Source organism: Helianthus annuus, chromosome 8 (assembly GCF_002127325.2).
Source record: "Helianthus annuus cultivar XRQ/B chromosome 8, HanXRQr2.0-SUNRISE, whole genome shotgun sequence".
In the NCBI taxonomy this organism is placed as follows: Eukaryota; Viridiplantae; Streptophyta; class Magnoliopsida; order Asterales; family Asteraceae; genus Helianthus; species Helianthus annuus.
In genome coordinates, this window is record NC_035440.2 from 57776781 (window position 1) to 57795923 (window position 19143).

General features: G+C 36.2%; 3 protein-coding genes and 2 long non-coding RNA genes across 5 annotated transcripts; 3 read left to right on the top strand and 2 right to left on the bottom strand.

The window, feature by feature from the left end:
• The first annotated feature begins 1814 nt into the window (after positions 1 to 1814).
• On the top strand, positions 1815 to 5499 carry LOC118481282. The gene is made up of 3 exons (XM_035976690.1): positions 1815 to 2037; positions 3826 to 3897; positions 3974 to 5499. Exons 2-3 carry the CDS (start codon positions 3837 to 3839, stop codon positions 4444 to 4446), a joined length of 534 nt encoding a protein of 177 aa, XP_035832583.1. The 5' UTR covers positions 1815 to 2037; positions 3826 to 3836; the 3' UTR covers positions 4447 to 5499.
• Positions 2166 to 3643, bottom strand: LOC118481283. The gene is made up of 3 exons (XR_004865223.1): positions 3483 to 3643; positions 2877 to 2930; positions 2166 to 2388 (listed from the first exon to the last, which is right to left on the bottom strand). It is a non-coding gene; the product is annotated as an uncharacterized LOC118481283 (long non-coding RNA).
• Positions 5500 to 9135: 3636 nt separating the features above from the next.
• Positions 9136 to 10519, bottom strand: LOC118481284. The gene is made up of 3 exons (XR_004865224.1): positions 10422 to 10519; positions 9816 to 9869; positions 9136 to 9327 (listed from the first exon to the last, which is right to left on the bottom strand). It is a non-coding gene; the product is annotated as an uncharacterized LOC118481284 (long non-coding RNA).
• Positions 10520 to 10586: 67 nt separating this feature from the next.
• LOC118481285 lies at positions 10587 to 11434 on the top strand. The gene is made up of 2 exons (XM_035976691.1): positions 10587 to 10837; positions 10914 to 11434. The coding sequence occupies exons 1-2, from the start codon at positions 10777 to 10779 to the stop codon at positions 11384 to 11386; spliced, it is 534 nt and encodes a 177-aa protein (XP_035832584.1). The 5' UTR covers positions 10587 to 10776; the 3' UTR covers positions 11387 to 11434.
• Positions 11421 to 14085, top strand: LOC118480972. Its single transcript, XM_035976004.1, has 6 exons — positions 11421 to 11428; positions 11473 to 12862; positions 12965 to 13214; positions 13281 to 13536; positions 13593 to 13660; positions 13826 to 14085. The coding sequence occupies exons 1-6, from the start codon at positions 11421 to 11423 to the stop codon at positions 14083 to 14085; spliced, it is 2232 nt and encodes a 743-aa protein (XP_035831897.1).
• The last annotated feature ends 5058 nt before the right edge of the window (positions 14086 to 19143 follow it).

Sequence of the window (19143 nt, forward strand, 5' to 3'; positions counted from 1 at the left end):
AGCATCTGATGGGTTTACAATCTTGCCTGATTCTAACCGTTGAAACTTATTTGATTTATGGTATGCTACAGGGATCAAAACAATAAACTTCTCCTAAATCCAGAGATAAATTTTATTAGTAGCAGACTCCTGGTTTAATATATTTTAAGGTTTGTAATGTATTTCAAGTCTCTTGATCAGAGTTTATCTTTTGGTGTATGTTGTTTACTCGAACATTTTGTTTTAATATCTTGATTTACAGCTACAGAGACCCCTAACATGGTTATATGTGAGTTTGTAGTGATGGCAACAGATGTTGAGCCTCTTGAAATTATTCTTCATCGTCCCTTCTTGCTGAAGATAAGGTATATATTATTTTCTTGCTATAATGTTTGCATTTTGGGTTTTGTAATTAAAGATTGTATAGGCTCATGTTTAAAATGGGCAAAATTGCACTTTTCGTCCTTTATGTTTCAGGTTTTCTACAGGCGCTGTCCTTTAAGTTTAGAAATTACACTCTATGTCCTTTATGTTTGCAACCTATAACAGGCGGTGTCCTTTCTTGTCAACCCAGTTAACTTTTGATGTTAAAACCCCTCACGTGCATGTCACGTGAGGGTATATTCGTCTTTTCCCCATTAAATATCTCTGAACCTTCATTTATTAAATATTACCACATTATAAATAAGCAACATGTTGTTGCTTCATATGGTTGTACACTATGCATTGGGTGTTTTCCAAAAAAAATAAATTTTATTACTTTAAATCCAAAAGTCTTTTACCTTTTACATTTTAACCCTATTGTTTTTTTTTTACTTTTACCCAAAGCTTTTTAATCTTTTTCAATTTAACACAAACAATTTTTTTATGTTCAATTTTAGTCCCTCATACTTTTATCTTTCGCAAGTTTTTCGTTTAATGTTTCATTCTAAATTTGTGAGTCAACACGCTCCAATGTGCGTGTGGGATTCAATGTTTTTTGTCTATTTTTCCCGTTTTACAGGCCCATCGCAACACGTCTATTTTTCTCTGTTTGAGAAGTTCATCGCAACGTGCGGGTCCTAGATCGACTTAGTTATTCTTTTCTACGTTTTTACGTTACTGTCTAATTTCTCACATTAACATGATGCAATGGGCGTCCGTGGTTTAACAATTTTACGTCTGTTTTTTCATTCGGTGTTATTTATTCCTTTTTTATTTATTTTATTTTTACGATCTTTCCTGATATTGGTGGTTGTTGGCAGTGGGGTGGCATTGGTGCTACTTGGCACGATTTTACGAACGTATTTAACCTATTAAGTTTTACTAATAATTTGTTTCGAGTTTACCCCTATACCTCATTTACTTTAAAAGAAACTATTTTTACGTGTATATTTTTATGTATTTGTCGGCATGAATTCGATTTGCTATACGTTTCGAAGTAAACTTTTTCTAAAAATGAGATAGGTCAAATATAATACGTTTTCGTATAAAAAACCATTTTTATGTACGTTTCGGTGTACATTGAAGTTGGTGTACGTTTCGACGTAAATTTTTTGGTAAACGAGTTAGGTCAATATAATATGTTTTCGTGCTTATTTTATGAATGTTTGGTAAAATTTGTTTTGAATCGAGTGGAGTCAAATCGGGGTTTCTTTTTTCCCTTTTTCACAAAGTTCTAATTAATCTCTTTTAATTATACATGTCAACTTTCCCGTTACATATGTTACGTTTTCTATGTATGAGTCGGATCACATATAATACATTATGATTATATGATATAAATTTGATTTACTTTATGTTTTGATCCAATCGCAATGCTTATATAGGTTACATTGAGTTCAATCGGGAAACGTCTAAACACGCGTTTTCATATGATTAACGCATCACATAACATTTGGACTAATCCATTCGATGTTTGTGACGTACCCGCGCTGCAACGCGCGCGAATGTTATTGCTAGTTTATCTTTAATCAATAAGATTAATTAAACCCCCAACTCCCCAACTGCTCATTTCCCATTAACACCAAATGCTCCGCCCCCTTTGAAATCCAAACGAATTCCAGCGATCAAGCCCTAATTCTGAAACGCCCATATTTCTTAATCCGAAAAAGTAATACTATCATACTATTATTTAACAAAATTCGGGCATGACCCGTTCGTATTATGAACAATTTCCCTGTTTTAACAACATTCAAAAGACATAATGAAAACCATAACATTTTAAAGACCTTCCAAACATCCACTACAACTAGAATTTTGACAAAAGATTTAAAACATCAAGTTTAGAGTTTTTAACTACCAAACATGACCTATTTTACAAAAGTATTTGACCCATTGATGATACTTCAAAAGTTGCGGAAGCGCATAAAAGGCGTTCATAGTGTGTTCGGTCCGAGCGAGGCAATAACACCTAAGCTTGAGTTTTACCTAAAACCAATACAACGAAACAACATTAGCATATCATTCATATTTCAACTAATGCATCGATGAACTAATAATCACCACTTTAACTTTGTACCATACTTGACTAATTCATTCTTAAGTTCAACTTTCTTGTTTTTGTAACCGGCTTTGTTACATCATTCTTTCTCATATAACTCTTTCTATCTCAACCCGTTTACACGGATTTTCAACATAACAACTTTATCATGTTTTGTTCTAAATATCCAATCCGTTCAAGACGGATATTAGTGAACTCATTTTCATTCTATTCTAATAACTCGTTCAACACGGAACATTAAGAAACTTTAACTTTTTAATTCTCATTCTAATCCGAACCGACCCGATAATCACGGACTGTTACGGAGCTTTACTTTCGCGTTCCCATTCTAATACAATGTCTTCCATTAAGCAACTAATAATAAAAGGAACAAACTACTAACAATATTAAATAAACTTGTAAGTAGCAAACTTACCTCGTTCTTGAGATTTTTGTTGCGAACCGGAGCTTCCTCCTTCATCTTTGATTCCTACACATATTTCCATTCTTACTTAGATCATGTCATTTATTTACATAGCTTTCGCATTCATATAAAAATTTGCATTCCACACACACTTTTTACAAATATCATCTCCATGTTTTTACACACAAAGCAAGACATCCTAATTCACTTAAAATTACATGAATCAACTATTCAAGCATTTAATCGAACACTTGGTGTGCGTATAACAATTTTAGCACTATGTACAAGTGTTTTATGCATAATTTCTCTAGTAGTCTTCACAACTCTTTTTATCAATCAAATTCACATAACTCAATCATTCTACAACATAATATTTCATCAATTATCCTAGTACTTATACATTCATTCATCACAATTACCCAATTTATTGAACTACAAGATCACCATACGACTAGATTAAGTGGGTTTTACTTCAAACCTTCAATACAAATTAATTCAAGCATAAACCATCTTCTAATGATGATTCTAATTCATACACAAGTTCAATTTCATACTATTTCATGGATTGATCAAAACCCTATTTATTAACTTAACATAAATTCGCATAATCTGACTTACCCTAGGTTGGAAACTCTTAGATGGTTGATAAATTGATCACATGCATTCAAATCTTGACCAAAAACGCATCCAATTTGTTGGATTTTGATGAATTGGGGAAGAAGGGTTTCTTCCCTTCTCTTGTTCTTCCTCTGCGTCGCACACACCCACACTCCACATTATTTTTTTTATTTCTTATTTATTCAAGAATTTACATATTCAGCCCCTTAAGTTTATCTAAGTTATCATTCTTGTTCATTTTCTAACCTTTTTAAACTTCCCTTATTTATTTTTTTAACTTATCTAATCATACAAAATATTTAATCATTCAAATAATCTATTATAAAATTTTGGGGTGTTACAAATTCACACGCGATGAGTGAAGGATTCTACATTCGAGAGACATTAGACCAGCGGGATGTTGATCAAATTTATGGTGAGTTAATAATATTTTAGAATTGTAATGATCAAACCCTAATGCTTATTTTTTGAATGTCTTTTTTGAAATGCAGAGGTGTATGATACCCTTTTCACTGCTCGGTTGCATCATGGTGGGAATTTCACTCATCGTCCTGGTAGACAGTATGTTAATGGTAAGCATGACTTCATCAATCATCTAGACAGTGACAGGTTCTCTGTACACGAGTTGGATCTTGCGATGATAATGTTAGGTTATGAAGAAGGTTCCATTATGTTCTATCATTTTTTAATACCAGGAGAGAGTTTAGATAGTGGTCTTCGTAGCCTTGCTTGTGATGCTGATGTGATAGAACTTTTAAAATATGTCCCTGAACATAGGGTTGTAGATTTTTACACTGAACATGGTAATACAAATGTTAACTATAATAGATTAGGGGTGCATATTGAAGAAATCAATGAAGTGGGCCAATCAAGTGGTGTACAACAGGAAGTTGGGATGGTTACCAATTGGTTTAGGGTTCTAAAGTTGGGATGGCATGAAGTGGGCCAATCAAGTGGTGTATAACAGGAAGTTTTAGCCATAACAGATTATTATGAAAAGGATGCAGATGTAGATGATAAGGCTGATACTAATGTAGATGATAATGGTGATAGTAATGTAGATGATAATGCTGATGGTAATGTAGATGAGGGTGCTAATGTAGATGAGGGTGATGATGTAGATGATACTAATGTAGATGAGGGTTTAAATGAAAATGAGGGTGATAATGTAGATGAGGGTGATGATGTAGATGAGGGTGATAATGTAGATGAGGGAGATGATGAAAAGGAGGGTGATAATGTTGATGAGGGTGCCAGTGAGAGTGACAGTGACTATCTTGTTGATAAGGATAATAACATGGATGATCCAAAGGTGGATATGCAGGATTATAAGATGAATTTAAAAACTTAGCCATGTCCATAAAGAAAACATATAAACATGCACACCACATCTTCGTACTTGCCATCCTAAGTTTCTGTTCTTACATGTACCTCACAATACTCTATAGTAGGCTTGGGATACCTTTGGGAAACTTATCGGGGCCTTGAAAGCAAGGAAAAGTGAGAAAGAACACGAAAAACGGGTTTCCGACGCCGGACCCGCGTAGACAACAAGATAAGGCATCGGCTGCAACAGGGCATGGCGTCGCCGGTGCCTCCTCTGCAGCTCAAATGCTGATTTTGCGTTTTGTTCTTTCTACTCACTAACCGTGTGTCCCGAGGGTTCTAATACGTGAAATAAATCATTATTCAAGTTCTCAATTCATTCCATACCTTTTCCAACCCAATCCACATGTTCTTTGGTTAAATCTTTATACTAAAAGTTTTGACTCGCTTGCCCCTACGTTGAGGTTTCATCGGATTGACATCAAACGACCATTACAACCATTCTCATCCTAGCAATTCCATTATTTGTAGATCTTTACTTGATTTCAGTGTTCCATATAGATAACTTTATCTAAACAAAATAAGAAGTGAGATCGATATTCACTTACAATAAGCGTCCGTATTCGTGATCACTTCCTCGCCTCCTTTTGAGCCATTTGCCTTTCGTGCTCGCGTCATCTTAACATGATGTTTATTATTACATGTCACCACATTCACATTCTTGTTAGCATACAAGGTTTTATATATCACTTATCATATCTAGTTTATATCTCGCATTTAACTTTCACTTAACATTTGTAACAAGCACCAGGCATAGATTCAATAATACATCATTCCAAATTCACGCAAATTTAACATACCATTAAGTATATCATACAAGGATCCATCATGCACCATTCAATCCTTCTTCTCTTACAATCATATTAGGATTTCTAATCATGTTATTCTCATACTCATTGACCTTTCTGAAAAGTCAACGATCAAGTATGCAAACTTCCAACTTAGGAACATATGTCCATATCGATGTATTCGGTTATGCTAATGACACCATAATCATTTCGTTCCCATTTAGTATACAACCATGTAATCACCTAATTACATACACAAATACACATAATCAATTTTACACATGCTAATGCTTTCAGTATCTTACATTTGACAAGCACATACAAGATTAGTCAATTTAACATAATCATAACATCATCCTTCACTAGCAAGTTTATATGTTTTACTTTTAGCACACATTCAATTCTTGATCGCAAATTAAGTAATTACTACAAAACATGGCGAGTATCAACCATTCACGCACAATGTACAAGCCTCTAAAGCATAATCTTTTCAAAACATATATTTTACCCGAATTCTTGTACGAGTTCCATCTATAATACATTCTTCAAGTTATTTTACAACTAACTACATCATTATCATATTTCAATCATATATGTCAAGTCTTTCATAAATCTCACATCCTAACTTCACTTAGACATTTCACCATTTGCATTATTCCCATAAACCTCATGTTTATATTCCTTCTATTACATTATATTTGGCTTACTCATCCACTCGATGTCATCACTTTAATCAACTTGAATAATAGTACATTAATAAACATTTAACCCGCTCACAACGGAATAAATACATGACTATTTCAAACACTATATTCTAGCTCGTTGACCCGCTTCTATCGGATTCGTCTACATATTCATTCTAAACATAACATTCTTATTCTTTGACCAGTTCGTACCGGATCAACTGTATGACCATATTAAGCATTTCATTCTAGTTCGTATATAAACATTACTCCGTCTATAACTTTCTGTTTATCATTCACAAGTCAAATACTTTACTAACCTTATTATTTGCATAAACAACAATCTGTATCCTGGTTCAGCCCGCCCCTTCAAGAGCGAGTGTCAAAAACTAGATTCACCTCGTCCATCCATGTGACGAGCTTCCACTCGTGTGCATCCTTTCACTAACTTTACTAGTTTTATCACGCCAAGAGTTCGTCCATTCTCATCTACAAATCAAGGGTTAGCACATTTCATTCAGTTTCCCTCAAGCATGGTATTTATCAAATCATCTTGTTTACATACTAGTCCTTACTAGATTCTTTTAAAACATAATTTGTTTGACCCGTTCGTAACGGGTCAATACATGACCGTTCCTCAACATATCACTTTCATTCGTTTGACCCGTTTATGACAGGTCAATACATAACCATTCTTTAACATACTATCAATTTCATTCACGTGTTCATTGTATTCGGTGTTAACTCACCTATATTTCTTTCACAAATTTCTCACTTATTTGATATACTACATTACACACTTCGTTTCTTACGTACTACACTTGCAGTTTATCAATTATATGCTAAATTCTGCAGTTTTGACTTTTCAAGGTTAATCTGCCACTTATTACTTATTGTATACTTATATTGGATCATGTGTTGTACTTACTTCCAATTCACACATTCTAACAAAACATCATTTCACCGTGTTAGCAGTTCGCGGATAACTTTTCTTCCTCATCCATACTTATGCCATTCTCCGGGTCGTAGCCCGTCATCCACCCCAACTCTTGATTTTTAATATGTTTCTTACAGAATTTTGTTTATGTGACATTTAGCTTCATCTCCCTTTCCATCATATTGTCATTGGTCTTACACTTATCCATATAACCCGTTTGACTCCAACAAGGTCGAACCGTCAATACATTTTTTTTAAACTCAACCTATCCCTCGCTTGTTCGTAAGTGCATCATATGTATATATGCATCATGTTAGTCAAGTGACCTACTTGACTCGACAAGGCTACCGGCATCACTTAATTACAAGATTTATACCTACCTTAGTAGGATTAATAAGCACATTCTCTCCCTCACTTTTACCCATTTCCACCTGTTTATGGATTCGACCTTTTGTTCTTACGTGTTTGGTTCACGGATACTTATGGGTTCAAGTCTTTTCATTCTTACTTATGACTCTTATATGTTCGATCTGTATTTGCTTACGGGTTTTACCTTCCATTATTATGTTCCATTCTTATAAGTTTAATCCGTACAACTCTTCCCGTAACGATACCCATTTAAATCCGTGGTATTTGCATCTCATTCATTTGCCATCTACAATTACATACTTGTATTAGATAGCATTCCATTCATTCTCTTCATCATTCTATACTTTATTAGTTAGTTTTTTTTTAAACAATTCATTCTCGTAGATCATTTTTTTCATTACAAACATTCTAGACGTGTTAATTCAATCATACATTCATTCTTACATTTACTTCTTATTCCTTCGTTCTTTAATTAATTGCCTTCGTGTTAGTCAACTTACATTCATGGTTTCATTATCATTCACGTTTACATTGTCCGCCATCTACATTAAAACATTCATTTCATTCATTAAATTTTCTTTTCATACTCCCCTTCATCATATTTAACTCATTTTATCATACTACAATCAATTTTACATTTCATACTTCATGCTTTTTGTCATCGACGACTCTTTGATCGCAACGATTTACCTTTTCGCCCTTTGTACATACTTTCCCTCATCACTCTTAATATAAACATTATCTTAAACATTGATTATGATGCCTTAAAAAAACTAGTTAAAATAAGTCCCAAAATCAAATCAGAAACATTAAAAAAAATTTGCCAGCATCAGGGTCCCTGGCGGGCCGCAACAGCCCTTGCTGGTTCTTACGCGGGCCGCGACAGAGTCACCGTAAGCTACGATGACTACCGTAGCTTACGATGCTGAGTGAATTGTTACGGTGATTTGCTACTGCCTTACGGTAGCCCCTTTTTGCCCAGTGCCTACCGTAGCTTACGGTGGCTACCGTAAGCTACGGTAGTGGCCAGCTAAATTGACTAATTTTTTTTTTTTCATAATTGCAGCCGTTCCAAATCGTTTCCAAATATGGTTTTTGTTCCGCCAATTCCTGAGGATCCTAATACACCTTTCAATATTATGGCTACGTTTTAAACTCTTTCTAATCTCTCTACTACTTCATTAACTCATAGCAATAATTACTATAAAAATATTCTTAGAAAGTTTACCTCTTATTGCGTCTCGGAGCGAACACACCCATTCTTACGAGCTTTCGGTTTGAGTCCGAGCACTTCATTGTGTTCGAATCCCTCAAACCTAGGCTCTGATACCAACTTGAAACGCCCATATTTCTTAATCCGAAAAAGTAATACTATCATACTATTATTTAACAAAATTCGGGCATGACCCGTTCGTATTATGAACAATTTCCCTGTTTTAACAACATTCAAAAGACATAATGAAAACCATAACATTTTAAAGACATTCCAAACATCCACTACAACTAGAATTTTGACAAAAGATTTAAAACATCAAGTTTAGAGTTTTTAACTACCAAACATGACCTATTTTACAAAAGTATTTGACCCATTGATGATACTTCAAAAGTTGCGGAAGCGCATAAAAGGCGTTCATAGTGTGTTCGGTCCGAGCGAGGCAATAACACCTAAGCTTGAGTTTTACCTAAAACCAATACAACGAAACAACATTAGCATATCATTCATATTTCAACTAATGCATCGATGAACTAATAATCACCACTTTAACTTTGTACCATACTTGACTAATTCATTCTTAAGTTCAACTTTCTTGTTTTTGTAACCGGCTTTGTTACATCATTCTTTCTCATATAACTCTTTCTATCTCAACCCGTTTACACGGATTTTCAACATAACAACTTTATCATGTTTTGTTCTAAATATCCAATCCGTTCAAGACGGATATTAGTGAACTCATTTTCATTCTATTCTAATAACTCGTTCAACACGGAACATTAAGAAACTTTAACTTTTTAATTCTCATTCTAATCCGAACCGACCCGATAATCACGGACCGTTACGGAGCTTTGCTTTCGCGTTCCCATTCTAATACAATGTCTTCCATTAAGCAACTAATAATTAAAGGAACAAACTACTAACAATATAAAATAAACTTGTAAGTAGCAAACTTACCTCGTTCTTGAGATTTTTGTTGCGAACCGGAGCTTCCTCCTTCATCTTTGATTCCTACACATATTTCCATTCTTACTTAGATCATGTCATTTATTTACATAGCTTTCGCATTCATATAAAGATTTGCATTCCACACACACTTTTTACAAATATCATCTCCATGTTTTTACACACAAAGCAAGACATCCTAATTCACTTAAAATTACATGAATCAACTATTCAAGCATTTAATCGAACACTTGGTGTGCGTATAACAATTTTAGCACTATGTACAAGTGTTTTATGCATAATTTCTCTAGTAGTCTTCACAACTCTTTTTATCAATCAAATTCACATAACTCAATCATTCTACAACATAATATTTCATCAATTATCCTAGTACTTATACATTCATTCATCACAATTACCCAATTTATTGAACTACAAGATCACCATACGACTAGATTAAGTGGGTTTTACTTCAAACCTTCAATACAAATTAATTCAAGCATAAACCATCTTCTAATGATGATTCTAATTCATACACAAGTTCAATTTCATACTATTTCATGGATTGATCAAAACCCTATTTATTAACTTAACATAAATTCGCATAATCTGACTTACCCTAGGTTGGAAACTCTTAGATGGTTGATAAATTGATCACATGCATTCAAATCTTGACCAAAAACGCATCCAATTTGTTGGATTTTGATGAATTGGGGAAGAAGCGTTTCTTCCCTTCTCTTGTTCTTCCTCTGCGTCGCACACACCCACACTCCACATTATTTTTTTTATTTCTTATTTATTCAAGAATTTACATATTCAGCCCCTTAAGTTTATCTAAGTTATCATTCTTGTTCATTTTCTAACCTTTTTAAACTTCCCTTATTTATTTTTTTTAACTTATCTAATCATACAAAATATTTAATCATTCAAATAATCTATTATAAAATTTTGGGGTGTTACAAATTCACACGCGATGAGTGAAGGATTCTACATTCGAGAGACATTAGACCAGCGGGATGTTGATCAAATTTATGGTGAGTTAATGATATTTTAGAATTGTAATGATCAAACCCTAATGCTTATTTTTTGAATGTCTTTTTTGAAATGCAGAGGTGTATGATACCCTTTTCACTGCTCGGTTGCATCATGGTGGGAATTTCACTCATCGTCCTGGTAGACAGTATGTTAATGGTAAGCATGACTTCATCGATCATCTAGACAGTGACAGGTTCTCTGTACACGAGTTGGATCTTGCGATGATAATGTTAGGTTATGAAGAAGGTTCCATTATGTTCTATCATTTTTTAATACCAGGAGAGAGTTTAGATAGTGGTCTTCGTAGCCTTGCTTGTGATGCTGATGTGATAGAACTTTTAAAATATGTCCCTGAACATAGGGTTGTAGATTTTTACACTGAACATGGTAATACAAATGTTAACTATAATAGATTAGGGGTGCATATTGAAGAAATCAATGAAGTGGGCCAATCAAGTGGTGTACAACAGGAAGTTGGGATGGTTACCAATTGGTTTAGGGTTCTAAAGTTGGGATGGCATGAAGTGGGCCAATCAAGTGGTGTATAACAAGAAGTTTTAGCCATAACAGATTATGAAAAGGATGCAGATGTAGATGATAAGGCTGATACTAATGTAGATGATAATGGTGATAGTAATGTAGATGATAATGCTGATGGTAATGTAGATGAGGGTGATGATGTAGATGATACTAATGTAGATGAGGGTTTAAATGAAAATGAGGGTGCTAATGTAGATGAGGGTGCTAATGTAGATGAGGGTGATGATGTAGATGATACTAATGTAGATGAGGGTTTAAATGAAAATGAGGGTGATAATGTTGATGAGGGTGCCAGTGAGAGTGATAGTGACTATCTTGTTGATAAGGATAATAACATGGATGGTCCAAAGGTGGATATGCAGGATTATAAGATGAATATTGATTTGAGTGTTAAAGACTTCAAAGTAGTTGATAAGTATGAATTTGAAGAGGATGTGTTGGACAATGAGGCATTTGACAGTGGTTCAAAATCAGATGATGAGGGTAATAGTATCAGGAGACATAGTTTAAGGTTTTTAAGGAAACAAAATGTGAACAACAACACTTTCTTTCTAGGTCAGATATTTGGCACCAAACAAGAAGCAAAGGAAAGAATAAAAAAATATGCTGTTGAAACCAGGAGACTTATTAAGATTGTTAAAGATGATAAGAAAAGAGTTAGGGCAATTTGTCAAGGAGAAATGCCAAAGTTTGAGGTTAAGGAAGATGGTACACAGGTTTTGAAAGATGAGGGACCAGTTGTGGAAAAGAGCCAAAATGAAAAAGTAAATGTTGGTGGTAGGGGGAAAAAGACAAATCCTCACCAATATCTTTGTCCATGGGTCCTTTTAGTCTCAAAAGATGGAGATCAGGAATCTTGGATTGTCAAGACTTTGAATACAGTTCACAAGTGTGTTAACTGCAGAGATTTGTATGCTTGCACTTCAACATTCCTTTGTCTTCAAATGTTGGAGCAGATTGAAGAAAATCCAGGAATACCAGTCCAGGCTGTACGGGAGCAGTTTCAGAGGAAATTTGAATTGAATATCTCTAAGATGAAAGCCTACATAGCCAAAATAAAGGCAAAGAGACAGGTTCAAGGGGATTACAAGACACAATATACTTTGTTGAGGTCATATGTGGAAGAACTATGCAACACAAACCCCGGGTCAACTGTTCATATTGAGGTTGAACCTGGGAGAAATCCTGATGACACCACAAGAGTCTTTAAAAGGATATATGTATGCTTGGGTGGTTTGAAACAGGGGTTTAAGGCCATAGGGAGGCATATGTTAGGGCTGGATGGAGCTTTCATGAAAGGTCAATATCCGGGTCAGGTGTTATCTGCTGTTGGTGCTGACCCAAACAACAACATATATCCTGTTGCTTATGCAATAGTGGAGGCTGAGAATCTTAGCTCATGGACCTGGTTTCTTCAATGTTTGGGTGATGATTTGGATCTGGGCAGCAACTCACACTTCACATTCATTAGTGATAGACAAAAGGTCTGTTTTCTACTTTTTAAGTTGTCATTGATTTTGTTTTATTGTTGTTACTAGCTGATTACAGTATATATTTTTAAGTTGTCTTTGATTTTGTTTTATTAGGGTCTTATGGCTGCCATACAGAAACTGTTCCCATTGGCTGAACACAGGTTTTGTTTAAAACATATTCATGAGAATATGAAGCTGTCATATAAGGGTAAACTTTACAAGGATAAGCTTTGGAAAGCAGCTAAGTGTACAACTATTGTTCAGTTTGAAGAGGCCATGGAGGAGTTGAAGGCATTCAACAAAAATGCTCATGCCTGGTTGTCAAAAATACCACCTCAACATTGGACCCTATCTCACTTTTCAGGTTTGTAAAACCGTCTTTTTGTATAGTTGTTAATCTATTTGTTGATCCTTTGTTATCCTCACACAGGAAGGGCTGTGTCTAACATGCTGATGAACAACACGTGTGAGTCTTTCAACAGCAAGATCATTGATGCTAGGGATAAGCCAATAATATCAGCATTGGAGTATATTAGGGAGTATCTCATGAGAAGAATTGTCACCATACTGATGGTCCAACAAAGAACTGAAGGACTCCTATCTCCCTATGCACAACAGACATTGGAGGAAATAAAAAAAAGGCAACCAGGTATTCTGTGCAGTGGAATGGTGATGATCAGTATCAGGTCAGCAGGAAAAGTCAATGTGTAGTTCATATGGACAGGAAGTGGTGTACATGCAGGGCATGGGAGATATCGGGCATACCTTGTAGACATGCTGTGGCTACCATATGGTTTATGGCAACCAATGGTAAGCAAGTTGGATGTTTAGAAAGTTGGGTGAATCCCTTGTATAGGTTAGACAACTGGAAGAAGGTGTATAGCTTCAAGGTCAACCCGATCAGTGGCAGGTCTATGTGGCCCAAGTCAATGGTTCCTACAACTCTAAAGCCACCTAAACATAAAAAATAAGCAGGTAGGCCTAAAAAAGCTAGGAGGAAGTCAGCTGTTGAAATGGAGGATATGACAAAGGGTGGAAAGCTATCGAAGAAATATGCAGTTCAGACTTGTGGAAATTGCAAGGGGAAAGGCCACAACAAGAGGTCATGTTCAAAAAAACCAAGTGAGGGTGGTGCCAAGGTCAAGACTGCAGTTGGTGGTGATGCGAAAGGCAAACGGAAGCAGCATAATGATGGTGGTAAAGGCAAGGCTGCAAAGAAAAGCAAGAAGGCTTAACTTATGTCCGTGGGGTTCAACTTTTGTTATCTTATGTTAACTATGACTTATGTTCTATTTTGTGATCTAAGACTTTATGTTTAGTATGACTGATGTTCTATTTTGATGACTAAGACTTGTGTTTGTTGTTAATGACAAATATGGTTGACGTATAATATGGTTAGTAGTTGTCTTAAATGATGTACAGGTATGTTGGTTGGCTGAACATTCAATGGTTGTGTAACCATTTAATACCAGTTTACAATTGCACTTCATTTCAAATGGAACAGGTTTGGTGGTTGGGTAACTATTACATTTGCATTCATTTCAACAAATACCATTACACCACAACTACCACAGAAAGATACCATTACATTACATCAATACCAGATTACATTTGCATTCATTTCAACAACTACCACAAAAGAAAACCTACATACATTAACACTTAAAAAACAGTACAACAAGCACAAAAAAAAACCCCAGCTAATCTTCAAATACTTCTTCAACCTCCTGGCTTCTTCAACCTGACCACGAAGTTGTTCTTCAAGTACATTTCTTCCACGTATGAGTCCAGGAATGATTTCCCTAGAACGCTGACACATCTCAGGGTCAATCCAATAAAAAAAACCACAGTTTGATTCCTGCATTTTCATAAAAATCATTTTTTTTGGGAAATTGGCCTGTAATAATCTCACCTAGACCTTATTGGCCATTAATAATCCCACCTCAGAATATTCCCCCCACCAGTCCCACCTTTCACCTATTTTTCCTACAATGGTCCCCCGTTAAAAAACCTTAACGGAGTTAAGCTTTTTTTCAAATTACAAACAGATTTTTTAGGGCTTTTGATTAGAACGACGATACGAGTCCACTGATGTAAAACTTGTCTCGAAATGGTGCTCCAAACGATGAAAACGACGCTTCAATTTGGGTGTTTAAATTTCCAATTAACCAAAATCAAGTCACTTGGAGCACTATTTCGAGGTAAGTTTTACATCAATGGACTCATATCATCATTCTGATCAAAAGCCCTAGAAAATATGTTTGTAATTTGGAAAAAAAGCTCAACTCCGTTAAGATTTTTTAACGGGGGACCATTGTAGGAAAAATAGGTGAAAGGTGGGACTGGTGGGGGGAATATTCTTAGGTGGGATTATTAATGGCCAATAAGGTTTAGGTGAGATTATTACATGGCAATTCCCCTTTTTTTTAAATTAGGGCTAGAGTAAGGATGTTATACTTACCAGATTAGGGCAAGATATGAAACGCCTTCCTGGGTTTCTAACAATCCAAGATGTACGTAATGCAGCTTCTTTTCCACACCAACAAAGCACCATTGTAAGTTCAATTTCGTTGCACAGCTTTCATGAACGGCCCGATTGGGTTTTTTGGAATGATTTGGAACGATAAGATTTGTGAATTAGGGGAGAGACAATTGGGTTTTGTTGGAACCCTAATTTTGCCATTCACATCAGGGAGAAGATGCATTTATATTGCTTGTTATTTGGGGAAAAAGACGGATACCCTCACGTGACGTGCACGTGAGGGGTTTTAACATCAAAAGTTAACTGGGTTAACAAGAAAGGACACCGCCTGTTATAGGTTCCAAACATAAAGGACATAGAGTGTAATTTCTAAACTTAAAGGACAGCGCCGGTAGAAAACCTGAAACATAAAGGACGAAAAGTGCAATTTTGCCTTTAAAATGGTTATTGTCTATGTATATTGGAATTTTGAATAGGTAGTCTAACTTATACGTTTAGATCTTGATTAGACCATACGTAATCGTCCTAAATTTGGACCTTTTTTTATTAAACCACGCCCACAACGCCGAATCCACCGCCCCCGAGGCGTTTTTGAACAAAATTTTTGAAAAGTGTTGTTTTAAAAACGCTCGAGCCCAGCACGAATTTCAAAACTTTACCGTTGAACAACGGTATAATTCATTAAAAATAATTTTTATTTCAACTTTTACCCTATTTAAATCCCACTTTTCACCTCGTATTTTATAAACTTTTCACCCACATTCTCTATTTTTTTAAAAATTTCTCCACATTTCACTCACAATCATGAATCCCTTCCGACCCCTATTCGGTGTGACGTCGAGACCCGGTAACCCAATACATATCAGTCGAACACCACACAACCGCAACCAAGCTTCAACCTACAAGACATGGATCCTAATGTATTTGCGTACGCCCAAGTACTAGCATCGGGCGTTTCGCAACCATTCTTTCAAGTTCCGCAAACCTTTCCAACCATGGGCGGTTCGCAAACCGTCTACTCAAGATACCGATCCGGAGATAGAGACGGTACCGGAGACACAACCTGAGCCCGTGGTCGAGGGATCCAAACGTGGGAAAAGGTCTCACAAAAAGAAAGATCCAACTGATCCTCGTCGAAAAGGAAACTATCAAGTATGGACGAAAGACGAGGAGTACGCGTTGGCACGTGCGTGGCTAGATATATTGGAGGCCCCCGATGTTGGTAAGCGTTTTAAAAAGTTATTTTTTACAAGTACTCGGCCCATGGTTTTTTTTTTTTGTAAAATATAACATTATAATTTTTGTATTTCTTTGTAGCAAATGATCAAACATTACCGGTTTTTTTGGCAAAACATTCGTGAAACGTTCTTTAAAGCTATGGGGAAAGATGAATATTGAGATAAAGATTCTATTTCGAGCAAATGGACCGATATCAACTAGAAATGTCATCAGTTTCAAGAGGTCTTCTAACGCACTCGGGACAACTGGGAAACGGCCAAAACGATGGTAATATTATAACAAGAGCGTTGGAAGAATACAATGCCACGAAAGCCAGTTTCACGTATTTAAGATGTTGGGAGCTTTACGAGGAAGTCCCAAATGGTCAAACGTACCGACGATGACGTCTAGCGGTAGACTCGGAAGCACGGAAATGCCATTGAGGTGTCGTCTCCCGTCCCGGGGACTGCTAGGGAACGGAAACGGCACGGGGACGGCCGGGAAACATCCCCGGCATGTTGGGTACGGTCTGGAAACGTGCTGCAGAAGGGGACGGGTTTGGGGACGTGCAGGAAACGTTTCCGTCAAGTTTCCGTTTATTTTTTTTTGGTTTCTAAAAAAAAGATTTTTTAATCCTATTCTAAAATAGCGCCCCCTCCTATTCAGTTATACCAAGCGACGATCACGTTTAAAACCCTACACTCCCTCTGCGAATTGCCGATCCTCTTCTTCTTCTCTTTTCCTATTCAAACTCCAAAATTATGGCTTCTAATGAAGAAACACAAGGATCATCATCATCTATAGATGAACCTCCATTGTGGGATTATGTGGAAAAACTAGAAAAGCAAGGTTCGAGAGGAACTTGGAAATTCAAGTGCAAAGTTTGTGGTGAAAATCGACAAGGATCGTATTCAAGAGTTAGAGCACACTTGCTCGGTATAATGATTTTGGTTGTTGTTTACTAGCTTGTTAACGTTTGATTAGATTGGGAAGATATGGGATTTTTGAACTTTACATCAATATATAACTATTTTGGGGTTTTGTGTTACATTATCTTTAATATATATTTATTTTTTTATATGTTTTTATTCCCGTACCCGTCCCGTCCCGGCTTCTTGAATTTTTTTAGTTTTGCCATTTTCCGTTCCCGTACCCGTCCCCGTACCCCGTTCTCGTACCCGTCCCAGTGCATCATAGGCGGTAGATGGTAAATCTAAGCGATCCAAAACATCATCGTCGGTTGACCCGGACACACCCACCTCAGATGCTAGTAACGTCGATTTAAATATTATTTTAGACGACGGCAAGGATATGGAGTTGGAACGACCGTCGATTAGAAGAAGGGCCAAAAATAAGGGAAAAAAGCGGAGTCCTCTTCTTCTAATCCCGAAATATTGAAGCAAGATTTCGAAGAGATGAATCGACGCCTTCAGGACATTCGAGATCTCGGTCATAGGCGTTTACAAACTATGGAGGAAAGAAACGCCGAAAACAAAAAGTTTGTCGCGATACAAGAATCAAGACAAATGTAGAAAGATATCGAATTTTTGTCTAAACCCATTGACCATCTCACCGGTGACGCGTTGATCCTAGCCTAAATGTGTCGACAACAAATCCGCCAAAAGTACGGACTCTAACTTAATAGTTTTTTTATTTATTTGTATCGGTTTTTTATTTTTTTTAGGATTTTTTTTCAATATAACAGAAAATACACACACACACACATATATATATTAGGTGGCTGTTTTCTTAGTATTGCATTTCCCGCTCGTCGTATTTCCAGACGAGTTTTTCTCCGATTTGGCGAATCCGGTTTCCTTCCTCAACTAACTCTTCACCACAGTGGAGAAGTTCTTCCACATTCTCATGGCTCATGGGTGGCATTGGAGCTGGTACGGGTTTAGGGTAAAGTGGTTCTGGTTCTCCGTAAGGATATGGGTTATTCATTAGTTCCTGAAATGCCCAGTCGTTGGCCCACCACTGTTCTAAAGGGTTCGGTGCTGGAATCCTAGGTATCTTATTTGGATAAAAGGCTGGGATTGGAAGTGGGTTTTCCTGGTTCTGTTCTAAGCTCATGGTAGGTCAGGGTATAAAGGTAGTAATTGAGGTTCTGGTACTGCTACTAGGTTGAGATCAAGTTCTCCTTTTGCAGCTCTAAACATATGAAAGTTGGCTAGTCTCTTATCCAATTCCTCTTCCCATACAGGTCTAGCTTCTTGATTTTGGGTATTTCTCTCAACTCTATTTACTATTGCTTGTTGTTGGATTTTTCTCATTCTTTTTATCCTATCCACTTTTGCTCTACTAAACCACCCTCTCTTTTTAGGGGGAAAAGGTTCTTCGGATTTGACTTTAAAAACAAAGATTCTCTCAGAATCGGTTGTGTATCCGGAGGTTGGTTGGGATGTTCCTTCATCCATTGGGGAATGAGTTAGGTGACGATAAGCGTCAGAAGTACCCTGATCACTCATACTGTAAACTAAGAAAATTGTCGAGATAACATAAAATAATAATATACCTATTTACACATAATATCACATAAGTTATTTCCTAACATAATTGGTTAAAATTTAGGTATTTTAAAAGAACACCT

What these genes read in the sequence shown, in the direction of transcription:
- LOC118480972 (XM_035976004.1), top strand. An exon ending in GACCCTATCTCACTTTTCAG is followed by an intron (nt 13,215 to 13,280) that starts GTTTGTAAAACC and finishes ATCCTCACACAG; the next exon opens with GAAGGGCTGTGTCTAACATG. An exon ending in ATGGTTTATGGCAACCAATG is followed by an intron (nt 13,661 to 13,825) that starts GTAAGCAAGTTG and finishes AAAAATAAGCAG; the next exon opens with GTAGGCCTAAAAAAGCTAGG.
- LOC118481282 (XM_035976690.1), top strand. Translation starts at nt 3,837, where the DNA reads ATGAGTGAAGGATTCTACATTCGAGAGACATTAGACCAGCGGGATGTT. An exon ending in GGATGTTGATCAAATTTATG is followed by an intron (nt 3,898 to 3,973) that starts GTGAGTTAATAA and finishes TTTGAAATGCAG; the next exon opens with AGGTGTATGATACCCTTTTC.
- LOC118481285 (XM_035976691.1), top strand. Translation starts at nt 10,777, where the DNA reads ATGAGTGAAGGATTCTACATTCGAGAGACATTAGACCAGCGGGATGTT. An exon ending in GGATGTTGATCAAATTTATG is followed by an intron (nt 10,838 to 10,913) that starts GTGAGTTAATGA and finishes TTTGAAATGCAG; the next exon opens with AGGTGTATGATACCCTTTTC.